We start from the raw sequence: 14,480 nt of genomic DNA, 5'->3' as shown, positions 1-14,480 counted from the left end.
AAATATAATTTCAACGATTCTAAATTTTTGAATGATTGTTTCAAAAGTTGGCTTGTGGCACCACAATTTTGAAGCCCTGTACCATATATCTACCATCTAGAACACTGCTAGGCAATCAGTATTTGGTTAGATTCCAGGTCACAGAATATGAATCTTAACCTGCAGAATGGAAATCTTAGAATTTGGCTACTTTAAATGGGACTCTTTCCAATTTATAGTCTATATGTTCTGCTCATTTTTAAGTAGACAGTGCCCATAATTTTCATTTTATTGGTCTTTCAGTCTTAAACATAAAGGGAAAAATTCTAATTGCTTTTCATTAATTCGCACAGCATGAAAGTGAACAAAAAATACCTTAATACCATAAATCAGATAATTTTTATGTTCAACCACCCTTGTAAATGATTACCTGGCATCTTCTCCTCATCCTGTTGGTCTTCCCTCTTTTCAGCATCACCTGCTAGAATTTCATCTAGTTCATCATCACTGATCGGCTCATATCCTTCCCCAGCACCAGATCCTAATGAATGTGCATCATCTAGCTTGGATTCGTCATCTCCTGCTTTGGAAAGATTAATTTCATGTCAAAGAGCACATCTAAGGGACATCTAAGTGAAACCAAAGAGGAAACACTAAAAATACCTGAAAAGTATTTTTTTCCTTAGAAAACTATGTTTCTTAATTATTCAAAATACTTGACGATTCAAAAAGAAAAAAATAAAACTGAATTAAATTTAATTTTAATGGCAAGAACACAGTATGAACAGCAATATCGAAACAAGTTATAAGATTACAATTAAAATGTAACAAAAGGTACCACTAACTTATTAATGTTGCTTGTGTGCATTAATCTTTTATAATAAAACTTCAAGTAAATCCAAATTTACTAACTTCAATAAACTCATTAACTTAAAAGACTTGCAAGCTTATTAATAACATTTATTTGAAACTTAAATCTTAGTTCATAACATTTAGCTCATGATACGAAGATGTTTACAGCAGGGAGGTAAAAATGTAAAAGTGCCATTAATCCTCTCCCTACCTCCCATTCATCTTTCCTATCCCAACACAATTTTAAAAGAATGTTGTAATATAATTTAAAAATATTTTGTTGGCACCACTAGCATACATTTTATTTATCTTACCAATTTTTCTCAACCACGTAGGCTAAGCTTTGTCACCTGGTGAGTTAGCTGTGAACTTAAAATTATCCTAAAACTACAGAGTATGTTTAAGATTTCTAATCAGCAGTTATCCACACACTTTACCGAGTTTACAACACTAGTTATCAAAATGCAACCCTATGCTTTACAGGTATAAATTTGCAGCAAATAAAATATAATAATCTATGAGATGTTTCTAGTCATCCTATAATTTTCTATTCTATTAAATTCTATAATAATGTCCTTAGGCCTCCACCAATTCGCTTCTAAGGTAACCAACTTTAATAACTTCATTGTACAAATATATGTCTAAACATAAATGCAGATAATAGGGCAAACATCTACCAGGCAATGGGAAGAGAGGGTACAAAGATGGCTGGAGCATAGTGCCTTCAGAGAATATTTTGTTTCCTATATAATCTGAAAGGAGTGGAGCCGGGTAACAGACAAAAATGTGTGGCACTCACCTTCCACACTCTCAGTTCTCTCAGCTTTGTTTAGATCTTCAAATCCCTGCACAGACCCTAGATCTTTATCCATTTTTTCTTTATCCGAAGCAAGAGAGTCTCGGGAAGTGCCTTCTAGGTCTCTTTCATGTTCACTTTCCAGTTTTGCTTCACTGCGTTTAACAGACTCTATTTGAGAAGAACTCTCAAAAGTTCTGTCTCTGTCTCTGTCCCTGTCCCTTTCCATAGAATCAGGAATTAGTCTCTCTCTTTCCCTGTCCAAATCTCTCCTTTTGTCTCGTTCTCTCTCTCGTTCCCGCAATCTATCTCGGTCCCTGTTCCGTGGCCAATCTTTATCGGCATCTCGGTCCCATTCTCTCTGTCTTGTGTCTCTCCTCTCTCTGTCCCGCTCTCTATCATGCTCATATCGATCACGTTCTTGAAGCCTATCTCTGCTATCGAACGACCCGGATCTTGAATGGACCTGTCGATCCGATTCAGGAGAACTTCTTCTCGAACTATGGCTCCTTGAGTCCTGGCGATCTAAAACAAAGAGTTAACACATGAGAAGATAAAAAATGCTTCACTGTTGCTATGCTTGTGGCGAGCAGGCATAAGTCAAATCACTGTGCTATACAACACCTCAAATTAATGTAACATTGTGTGTCAACTATACTTCAGTGGGAAGAAAGAAAAGAAAATGTTTCATCTTAGGGTCCTTTAAAGCTTACAATTTGATATTTCTATATTCCCAATTATTCAAGGAACTCATTTTAAGGAAAAATTGATCTCTCTCCATTAAAGTGCTAATTAAAATAGGTAAAAGACAGGGCGCCTGGGTGGCTCAATCGTTAAGCATCTGCCTTCAGCTCAGGTCATGATCCCCGGGTCTTGGGATTGAGCCCCATGTCGGGCTTCCCACTCAGCGGGAAGCCTGCTTCTCCTTCTCCCACTCCCCCTGCTTGTGTTCCCTCTCTCGCTGTGTCTCTCTCTCTCTGTGTCAAATAAATAAACAAAAAATCTTTAAAAAAAAAAAAGTAAGTAAAAGACACGGAAACATGTTTATTTCCACTATAACCACAAAATATCTTCCAAGAAATACGTATATAAAATGGTAAGCGTTAACAGAACTGATCACTTCATTATCTGATCTCTTCCTATGCCCTACCTTATTTTCTGTGGTCAAAAGAACAAGCACTGGCTGCAGGAAGAAGAGCAGGAAGGTTACAAATTTTAGGCATCAATAAGGGACTTGAATACATAAGCCCTTCCACCAAGATATACTAACATCCTGATATTAAACTGATGGACGTCACTCAAAGTCTCTCCATTATAAGGTTGGTATTAATGGTAACATTTTGGTGGCATGGTTAAGCTTTCAAGCTCCTTAAACTTTAAGGCAGTGTATATCATAACCAACACAGCATTTACTTTATAATTTGTATAAAATATAAAACTGTATAAAATATGATAAGACAGGAAACACTTGGTTAGATTATAATTCAATTTTATTACCTGAAGAAGTACTTCGACTGGGTTCTCCACGCTTTAACTGATCAATCCTAGATTTTCTCTCTCCTGTGATTTCCAGACTTTTTGTTTTCTCTCTATCTCTTGAGCCACTATGCAGTACTCTCTTTCGACCACTCTGGTCATCTCCACTTCGATGGGCAGAATCATTGGATGGGGAACGGAGACGACCCGACGTATGACTACGATTACTCCGGTTGCTCCCAAGGCTGCTACTCCTCTTTTGATCCACTGGCTTGCGATGCGGTGCGTCTTCTATAGTAACGTGAGGTGCCTCTACTTTTTCCGCTCGTGCTCTATGGCACTTTCTGTGCGAGTCTTCGTTGGCGGTACCGGTGGGGGTGGCAGAGGAGGCAATGGCGGTGGTCGATGTGAAGCTGGCGGCAGCGGACGTGGCGAGGGGAGCCGGGCCAGTGGCACTGGCAGCAGTGGCCGCAGGAGGAGGAGGAGGAGGGAGAGAAGACGGAGAAGGAGTCCTTGCAGGAGTAGCAGCCGTGGCGGCGTGCTCCGGTTCTGCCCCCTCCGCCCGCTCAGGCACATCCTCATCAGACCAGTCACTGAACGCCGTATCTTCTTTCTTCTGAGAATCCTCTAGACTGCCATCCTTACCACTGGAAATTTCAACCAGCTCCTCTTTGGTTGTTATTGGGGGAGTCCGTGGGCCTCGCTTCTTCTTACTCTGCAGGGCTGCTTCCTCATCAGAAATATCAGAATCGCCTTTGGATTTTTTACGTTTTTTTTCAATACTTTTCTTCTTCTGTCCTTTTTTTGGTGAAAATACTTGACCATCTTCAGACGCTATCTCTGTGTTACCCCTCTCTATCCCAACATCATCCTCCTTCTTTTTCTTCACTGGTTTCTTTTGAATTTTTGCTTTTTTCTTGTTCTCATCATGAGCTCGATCAGATGTGTCTCGATCATCAGACGGGTGGTGTCCTATCATGTCTTGTGCACGAGTTCTTGAGCTTTCCATGATTTCTGTCTGTTCTCTCTGCTTATCTACAGAAGAAACTTTCTCTTTGAGCTCTTGCTCTTCATACCGCCTTGAACTCTCTTTTCTTTCTAGTTTACGATCTTCCTCTTTCCATCTACCCTGCCTGTCTTCTGTAAGGTGTGACGGACTGAGAGAACGGGACTCTTGAGGTCGTACAACCTGGCTCAAGAGTCTATGTTTTTCATCTATACAAAAAGATGAAAGTAATCACACTTTCACCAGGTAAACAACATTGCATGTTACACAGAAAAAATAATAACCTAACCTCTCACTTTTCATTTTAAAACTTTAAAAATGGCAATAATTTTACTCAAGACATGGCTTTATTACAAAGAGTAGGAAATGACAGTGCCAGTACAATAAAGTAACTGTATTTCTAGCATATACTTTAGTCACATGAGATATTCAGAGGCAGCAGAGTAAGAAAAATTTTAAATCTTACTTCATCATTTTCTACTAATGCCAAAGAATGGTCTCATGGCTATAAAGGGACGTGGACATAGAAACAGAAAATATTCTGCTTACTTTTATCATCTCCGCTGTTGTACGCATCACTGTCAGGAGAATGTTCTCGCCGGCGCTTAGGTGACTGACGAGGGCTAGGACTCCCTTCATTTCTATAGCGTTTCCTAAGTTGGACAAATATAACTTATAAACTTCCAGGGGATGAAAAAGCAATTTCTTTACTAGTTTTTAGTATTATTTCTTTACTATGACTAGAATATAAAATTGTAAGAGAGCAATATTGTCAGAGCTATATCATACAAAAGGTATTCAGTATCTTTAATAAAATTCTTCACTTTGTTAAGACACACAAATGTGGACTTAAAAATACATGGCAATAGGTCTTGCTTCATTAAATCACCAGATTTAATTACTACAAGATGGTAACATACAACAGAGGCATTAATATATTAATGTACCCTTTACTAAAACTTCACTCACTAATTTTACATTTTTATGATAAAGAAATACTTTATGTTGGGAAGCCAAATGAGAAAATTTAGTATTTGCTTTGGAGTTAAAAAGACATGAATTTAAATTAGTTGTATCATAAGCCCAGTGCCAGTCATGTTGTGGGTATACTGGAAAAATTGGTTCCTTACCTCTTCTTAGAACTAAATCATTTGCTTGGTGGCAAATTAATAAAATAATTCATATGTTCACTATATTTCTTGTTCTTTAAGTTAAACATTAAGTGACTAGTCATTTCTATCTCTGGTACTTAAATTATCCTAGTGTTTTCCTATTTTCTCATTAAATTTTGGCCACTTTTTTTTTAATTAACATTGTTTATAAATACTATGGTCAAAAGTGGCAAAAACACTGCAGCACACCTATCTCCTTGACAGCTCATTTACACAGATGAGTAACCAGAGAAGACTGGAATCCCAGAGATGGGAGATTAGAATGACAACTTACAGGTCCAAGCTCATACAATTCCCTATCCAGAGCTCCTCATCATTAGGGCATCTATCTCTCCATTCTTTGAATCTGGGCTGGCCCACTGACTCGCTATGACAAGAGGATGTGGTGAAAGAACACAGTGTAAGTTTGGAAAGTCAGGACTCAAGAGGTAACGCAACTTCTGCTTTTGCCCTCTGGGTATGTTTCCATCATTATATGCAGAATTTAGACTACTGGAGGATGAAAGGTCATGTGGAGGAGAAAAGAGATGCCCCAACCAACAGCCAGTACCAAATGCCAGACGTATAAGTAGGGTCATTCTGGGTTATCCAAACCCAGCTGAACTATCAGACTGACTGGAAACATGAGTGATCCCAAGTAAGATCAGCAGAATCGCTCTGCTGAGCCCAGCCAAAAGTGCTGATCTACAGAATTATGAGATTAATGGTTGTTTTAAACTACTAATTTTTTGTGTGGTTTGATACATAGCAAGAGATAACTGATACACCAGAATAAAGTGATTAATGTACACAAAAAAGAACTTTAACTTCAAGGAAATAGCTACAGAAACAAAATTAAGAGTAAAATAAACAGTATGGCAATTCAGCAAATAAAACCTTCTACATAATAGGGGTTAAAAAACGTTCTGGATAAATTCAACTACTGACAATATAACTGATAAACATATCAAGATATTAATTTCAGATAGCTAGTTATTGTTATAGAGCTGTTTGACTCCTAAGTTTCTGGGGTTCTCACAATGTTTAGATTGTCCAGCTACAAAGAACCAGAAATTTTTGCCACTGTAAGCAGAGATCAAAATCATGGAAAAATAAAGCATAGGACTGGATAATGATAAATAACAAAGATTTCAATCTTAGCTTAAGGAGGTCAGGGAAGAGAAATAATAACTGTGTGCCTACATGTGTTAAGGTAGTATCTGAATTTTATGTTAATGTAAGATTTTTTTTTTTAATGTGGGGATAGGGAAGCCAGTCAGTGAACTATAGAAAATCCTAGCTGCAGATGAAGGGAAGCCAAGACCTAACAGAAGAAGCCTCCACTTCTGTGTTATATTCTTTGTCCGTAACCATAATCTACAACAGCAGTGATGAAAAAAACCTAAAGAAGGGAGCTGTATTCACCATGATTCAAATGAAATGGAGGCAGAAGCAATGGAATTGAATATATAAATTATTTCCGCAGTTTGTTTTAGCAAACTTAAAAAAAAAAGGCAGTTAACTCCAATGAAGTTGGCTTTATGTCCATTAAAACCTCAAAACTGACCAATGAGTCCAAAATTCTCATGGCTACAGTGACTGACTTAGCTCTCTTGTCTACTCCTCAACTAATGAGAGCCCCAACATACAGAGAGGGCTGTGAAGATGATAGGCATACGCTCGGGCCATCTTAGCCATCATCTGGAGAAACCTTTTTGAGACTGGAACTCACACAGAAGAAAAGAGTGTAGAGATAGACAGCATTCCCGATACTTTGTTTGGAAGTCTGAATACAGTCACATCAGAACAAATGAACACCAACCACGGACTTCCCAGATACCTGAGCAAATAAATTCTTTTTGGTTAAAAAAAAAAAAAAAAAAAAAAGACAAGGGAAAAAAAGAAAAAGAGAAACTGTCCTCAGATATTTGAAATAATAACACATCTTTGAGCCCAGTAATATACTATAACTCCACAGCTCAAGAGAGGACAACTCCTATCTCTCATCATCTTCTAGCCATGCAGTGGTTGCAGGGCTTCCCTCAGTTTTAAGACACGTGAATGCTTCTGGTGCTGGGGGTAATGACTCCAGACTAGTAAGTACACAAAACTCATGAAGGATTATCAGGAATAGCCCAGGCAGTATCTCCTGGTGACTGGTCAACTCCATTAACTAGTTATAAGGTGGATATGATGAAATATAAGTTTATTGGTTCTATCACCTTTAGTTGGATTCCTTAACAAGTCTATAGAAGTTGAATAAGCCAGTATGTCATCAAAAATGGCACAGTAAACAAGAATGATTAATTATATCCATGGTCACAGAAATAGAATGAGAATGTGTTTTTTTCCCCCCCTAGACAATTCAAAAGACTTTAAACACCAAATATATATAATAAAATTAAAATACAGGAAAATGTAGAGAGCAAAAAGAATTATCAGAACATCAGGGGCACACTAAAAAGCATTAAATGAAACTTTCTGAACTCTTTACTGAAATATAACCTTTAAAGAACTGATTCATTCTCATTCTTACTTTGACTTTCTCTCATCGTGTCCATCTCTGGGATTCCGGTCTTCTCTGGTATCTTCCCGCTTTTCTCGGCGGTCATCTCGTCCTTTGTCTTTGTCTTCCCAATCCCTCTGACGCTCTCGTTCTTTATCCCTTTCTCTCGCTCTCTCTCGTTCCCGCTCTCGCTCTCGTTCCCTCTCCCGCTCTCTCTCTCTCTCTCGCTCCCTCTCTTCTCTCTCTCGCTCCCGTTCTTTTTCCCTATCTCGCTCCCTCTCTCTCTCCCTCTCTCGATCATGGTCACGATCTCGCTCTCTTTCACGGTCCCTCTCCTTTTCTCTTTCTCTTTCTCTCTCCCGCTCCCTAGCACGCTCTCTTTCCAGCTCTCTTTCCTTCTCTCTTTCCCGATCCCGCTCACGCTCCCTCTCCCTCTCACGCTCTCTGTCTCGCTCTCGCTCCCTCTCTCTCTCTCTAGCCCTTTCATCTCTTCTATCCTCCACTCTGTCTACTCTTCGTTCCTCTCTTCTTTCATCACGCTCAAGCTCGTCATTCCTTCCCTGATGTCGAATTGGTGAGCTTGGTCTTTGATCTACAATGAAAATCAAGTTTTGTCAGTGATTAATTTGACAGATAACCTATTGGTAAGACAGTATGGCAAATCTTAAATTTTATCTGTGTATAGGGTCACACTGGCAGCAAATATAAATCAGGTACTATATTTACGTTTTAAGTTAATCATCCAAATAATCACCCCTAGATGTTTACAAATTTTTTTAAAGGTAAGTTTTATTTGCCCTCTAACTAACATGTTTTCTGCTCCCCATCAACCCCCTTCCCACCTCCCACTGATCCACCTTTGATCTTTCTCTGCATGCTCCCTACCCTACCTCCAGCCCACTGCTCCAACCCCACTTTCTGCCATCTCTACCCTTCACCTCTGATCTTCTCTGTCCCCCCAGCAGGACCTGAGAACACTGGTGGCAAAGGATAGGGGCAGCAGGAGGTGTAGAACATAGGAGCTGAAGGAAAAAAAAAATTTCCCTCGTAAGTCACACCTCTAATTTCAGGCCAAAATATATACACATCAAAGTGCAGCTATTATGTGAGGAAAATATAGAACAAAACATCTGTCAATAATTGTTGCTGCAATATCAATTTATCATAAACTAGAATATTAAGGGTACTGATGCTTAGCAATCTTGAAGTAATCAAATGTAAAGTGTTTCATATTAGTGATATATATATTTATAATAAATTAAGTTTTATTTAATCATAAAACTCATCACTCAGATGAAGAGCTGTTTTCTTAAAAATGTTAACTTATCATCTCATCACATTTTGTATATTTTTTTAAATACATGAATCATATAAACACAGAGAAAATGAATACATGCTGCCCAAATGCCCAGCTGAGCAGGAAATTAGTCTGGGACCAAAAAATGTATTAGAAATGGCATCAACTTTTCCACAGAGCTAGCCATTTTTGAAAGTAGTTCACTGTGGTAGGATCTAGGCTACTGTGTGATGTTTCTATTTTCGTATTATGTAATAAGGTTTATGGGTTAGTCATAAAGGTCATACTACAATGTGGTCAATAGGTTTTCAAGTGGAATATCTAACATCAACTTATTAAGCAGAATAACTTTAGGATATTTCCAGCAAAGGGTTCAATCAATATAGTAATTTGAATTTCCTATCTTATCACAGATGAAAAAGGCAGGACTTACGCATAATTACTCTTTAGAGGTTACAGATCAATACAAAAGTTCATAGAATTTTAAAGCTAAAACAAAACCTTGTCCAGCCCTTTTCTTCTTAAAAACACAGAAATTAAGGTCCAGAAGTTGACTGGCCAAAGTCACAGAGATGGCAGATTTATTAGGACATCAGGACTAGAAGTCAATTCTCTTAAACCCTTTTTTACTTTTGCTGAAGCCAACTTAAATTTAAAATGGTTCTATCGTCCACTTTTGATTCCCCAAATGCTACACATTTATGGTCTTAGACTGTCTGAGTTCCTGGTTTAGGGGTCATACTAATGTCACAATGATTACAAAACAACGTGAAATTCAATACTGCAACTTGTAGTAATTCATACTTGAAATTTCTGATTATAGCAATGTCAGGGAATAAACTATTTTACTCTTTTTTTGACAGATAAAAATTCTATTTTCCCCAATGAAAAAGACAATGTCTCTTACTTCAAAGAAAATGAAGAGGATATAAGAACATCACTTTAATGTGTCTAAACTATTTTTTTAATCTTCTCCCCAAAATATGTTCTTCAAAGATGCTCTTCTCTTCATATTTCCTTATCTTAATGAATGACATACCCATTCATGAAAGCTGGAAATCTCTGAGTTATCCATCAATTTCACTCTCAAAATATTTCTTTATTCCATTTCCTCTCTCCATCCTTGTGATCTGATCACCTCTTCTTAGATGTCTGTCATCAACAGTCTAAGTGGTTGTTATCCTTGTCTTCAGTCCTTCCCCAGACTTAACATACTTTTTTCATGAAAACTCTATTTTTTCTAACTGCTTAAAAGCAGTTGCCTTGTAGGTAGTGAAAAGGCAACTGAATCAAAATTTTTAGCCTGGTTTATTAGGCTATTTAGAACCTGGCCTATAGTCCCTCATCAGTCGTTTTTGCCAGTTTCTTTCCTTCCCTACCAATTATGGGATACCTCTACTCCCAACACCTTAATTCATTACTACTCTACTCTACAGCCATTTGTTTCTTTTAGTCCTGCGTGTCTGCACATGATATACCCTCTCCCTGCCAAAGTGTTTCTTACTGTTCCTCCTAGCAAACTCTTTAGGGAAGCTTTCCTGATCTCAGGACTATCTGCTCCTCTGTCATCTCACAGAACTTCATACAGTAGTAGCTAGCATTCATCAAACTCCAACTGTCTCTGTGTACCTAATCAGCCTGTGAAGAACTAAAGGGAAGACTGAAATTCCTGAGCACAGAACAAGGTGCCTGGGCACATCTCTACGCTCAACCTCTATCAATCTTCCTACTGCTCATCGTACTCTAGTCACATTGGTTTTCTTCCAAACTCTAGGACATATTAAGGTATTTCCCATCTCAGGGAACTGGCACATATTCTTTCCTCTGTATGGAATGTTTTTACCCTCAATCTTTGTAATGTTAGCTTCTTCTCTTGCATTTATGCTTCTGCATAAATGTCATCTCCCCAAATTCTACATACACAGTCTATCTAATTAGGTCCCTCTCTTATCCTTTATTTCTATCTGGGAACATTCTTTGTGTCCTTGACTGCACTCAATAGTCATTTCTCTTTCTGGGTGTAAGGGGGGGTATCTTCCCTCCCATTAAGTTCTATAAGCACAAGAACTATGGTACTTCAAGAACCTAGCAAAGTGCGTGAGGACTCAATAAACACTGTGGAATGTATCAATAACCTCAAATATATAGTTCTATTTCAATCATACAACTGATTCTTATTGAAGTAGTTATAGTAAAGTAAAAGAGAAAGAGGACAGAACTTGCATTCAGAAGATCTGAGTCTGAATTCCAGCTCTGGAACTTACTTCTCTGTAATAGTGGAAAAATCAACTATCCTTCTCCTAGCCCAAATCTCCTAAGTTATGAAATGTGAATTCTCTTGTCATACCTACATTCACAGGGATATTATAAAGATAAAAGGATTTTAAAGGATATTTTATATATATTCCCAGACTTAATATCTTTTACAATAGTAAGTCTGGGAATATATAAAAAGCAACTATCAAAGTTCCCGGAAACTTAACACATGAATGGTTGAGAACTAAATATAAGATTGAAACCAAATGTTACTAGTGAATTTCAGGAATAAGATGAAAAAACCTGAGCTAGGATATCCAACTAGGAAAAAAAAAAAAAAGAGAGAAAGAAGAGATATTAAAAAAGCATAGCATTACAAGGACATAGTGTTAAAGAGAGGTGAATCAGCGTTAGGGAAGATATAATTTCAGATATCAACACACAACATATAAACTCCAGCCTCATCTGTAACTAAGGAAATCACACACATCTTTTAACCCAAATGCATTAGGCTTACTCTAACAAACTCAACTCAACCAAGTCTGATCTCATCTATACTCCCAAAGTACATGGTCTCTTAGTGACTTCCTTCTTTCATTACTGTCCATATCAATATACACTATTACCTTTGTGATTCAGCCCACTATAAAACATGATTATTCAATTTCCTACTCAATCAAGTTTTGTAGTATATTAATCTCAGCATTATAGCAAACCTTACTGTAGTAACCAGCCAAAGTTAGTAAGACCTTCATAAAATCTTAAAGAGTTTAAAGGCCCTAATACATATAGACAATAAAAGCCTGTTAAAGAAAGTACTTATAAACCCTTCTTAAATGACTTTGAGTAATCTTGCTTCAAAACTGATTTAAGAGGGTAGATCTAATAGAGTAGAATCTAATACAGTAACCAAAAATGTTTAGCTTAAGATATACAGGAATATAAAATTAGCTAAAGCAAGTATTGCAAATTCTCAAGAAGGAACATGCATAAAATATTCCCTCAAACCACCCCCAACCCTACCATCATCAATTTTTTTCCTTTGTTTTTCTGACAGCCCTTACAAGAGTCTGTTTATTATCACAGCTAGTGAGTGAGTGTCCAGGATACTCAGGTAAGAAAGTATCTCCTGAAGCAGAAATGCCTAGAATGGGCACATCTACATTCTTTAAAGGGTTGTAAGCTATCTGGTTAAAGTGAGAGTAATAAAGTAGGGCACCTAGGTTCTTGTGGTATGCAAGTACTTATTACACCTCAGTACCTACTCTGTTGCCAAACAGGTACTCTGGTAGCCAGCTATTTACATACTCTCTCTTATACTAAGTAAACAAGGAAGATTACATGAGTAAATATAATAGTTTCAAATGTGTCAACAAGCAAAAGTCTTAAAAGCTGTATTAAAAAGTAAATTGATAATGGTTTTAGAAGACAATTCTCCCAATCACTGTTGGTCATTATTGAATAATATGCGATTTGACAAACCTCTCTCTCTGTTGTCACGACGGTCTCTCTCTCCATGTCTTCTCTCAAAGGAAGAATCCCTTGCTTGGTCTCTGTTGTCTCTTTCAGGATATCTGTCTCTTTCAGGATAGCTACTTCGAGTTTCCCAGCTGTCATGATAGTTGCTACTACTACTGTGACTATCAATTTGAGAACCTCTTGTGCCTCGACTTCCTAAACAAAGGATATTCACACAAATGTTTAAACACATACACTTTATTAAACAAGTTTCAACAGTCACAATCTTTCTTCCCAAAAAACATACAGGTAAAGAAGGTGTGTTAGTGTTTCAAAGTATGGTAATCATTACTGAAAAGAATATTAAATGTTGAATCAAAACACCCAAGTTGTCTAATGATGGGCTTAGGTAAGCCAAGTCCCAGTTTTTTCTATCGATAAAAAAAGTCTTAATGGAATCATAAAGCAGGAAGGTTCATTTTGGTTAACCCAAAGCCCAACAAAACAAAAAATGAAAACTATCTGTTCATATCTAATTCACAGAAATATGAAAATAAAAAAGTTGATAAATATTACTGCTTTGATTACAATTTATAGCAAAAACATTCCAATACAGAACCAAGGTATTTTGTTGACATTAAGTGGTACCTGAAAATCTTCATTTAAAAATGTGGGAAATGAATGTTCATAGTATAAAAGCCAAAACCTGGGAAGTACCCAAATGTCTTTCAATGGTGAATGGTTAAACTGTGGTATCCCCAGACCATGGAATACTACAAGGAACAAACTATTAATACATGTAACAACTTGGATGAACCTCAAGGAAATTATGCTGAGTGAAAAAGCCAATCTCAACAGGATATATATAGCATGATTCCATTATGTAACATTTGTGAAATAACAATTATAAGATGGAGGACATATTAGTGGTTGCCAGGGGTTAGGGACAAAAGAGGGGATTTGAGTGTGGCTATAAAGGGGTAATACAGGGAGTCCTGTGATACACAACTGAATATCTTGAATGTGGTAATGGTAATGCAAAGCTACACAGCCACTATAGGAAAACAGTACAGAGGTTCCTCAAAAAAATGAAAAAATAGACCCATGTATGATCCAGTAATCCCACTTCTGGGTATATATCCAAAGGAATTGAAATCAGGCTCTGGAAGAGATACCTCATGTTCACTGCAGCATTATTTACAATAGCCATGACACAGAAGCAACCTAAATACCCTCTGATAGACAAATGGATAAAGAAAATGTGGTATATACATATAATGGAATATTATTCACCCTTAAAAAAAAAAAAAAGGAAATCCTGCCATTTGAGACAACATAGATGAAACTGGAGGACATTATGCTGAGTGAGATAAGTCATACACAGAAAGACAAACAGTACATGATACCACTTATATGTGGAATCTAAAATAGTCAAACTCTTAGAAATAGAGAGTAGAATGGTTAACTGCCAAGGGCTGGAGGTAGAAGGAAACAGAGGTATTAGTCAAAGGGTACAAAGTTTTAGCTGTATAAGATGAAAAAGACTTCGAGCTCTACAGTACAGCACAGTGCCTACAGTTAATACTGTATTGGAAAGTCAAAAATTTTGCTAAGAGGGTAGATGTTATGTTAAGCGTTCTCATCACACACATATAAAATAGTAAAGAGAGAGCAAGAGGAAACTTTTGCAGGCGATGGATATG

General features: G+C 37.3%; 1 protein-coding gene across 7 annotated transcripts in view; it reads right to left on the bottom strand.

Annotated features, from left to right (window-relative positions):
* The window catches only part of ZC3H13 (zinc finger CCCH-type containing 13), an 80,600-nt gene that overhangs the window by 9,376 nt on the left and 56,744 nt on the right, over window positions 1-14,480 (bottom strand). For 3 of the 7 annotated variants that reach the window (XM_031017974.2, XM_031017975.2, XM_031017981.2), the window contains 7 exons: window positions 12,802-12,993; window positions 8,705-8,788; window positions 7,797-8,358; window positions 4,659-4,762; window positions 3,125-4,318; window positions 1,631-2,152; window positions 410-562 (listed from right to left, as the gene is read on the bottom strand). In XM_031017974.2, coding sequence (XP_030873834.1) covers window positions 410-562; window positions 1,631-2,152; window positions 3,125-4,318; window positions 4,659-4,762; window positions 7,797-8,358; window positions 8,705-8,788; window positions 12,802-12,993 — 2,811 coding nt within the window. The remainder of the gene's footprint in view (window positions 1-409; window positions 563-1,630; window positions 2,153-3,124; window positions 4,319-4,658; window positions 4,763-7,796; window positions 8,359-8,704; window positions 8,789-12,801; window positions 12,994-14,480) is intronic. The other 4 variants (XM_031017978.2, XM_081814924.1, XM_031017979.2 and 1 more) reach the window with 4 other exon arrangements.

This window comes from Leptonychotes weddellii, chromosome 3 (genome assembly GCF_054177405.1).
Source record: "Leptonychotes weddellii isolate Sample4059 chromosome 3, ASM5417740v2, whole genome shotgun sequence".
Taxonomy (NCBI): domain Eukaryota; kingdom Metazoa; phylum Chordata; class Mammalia; order Carnivora; family Phocidae; genus Leptonychotes; species Leptonychotes weddellii.
This window is presented reverse-complemented; position numbering and strand designations above follow the sequence as displayed.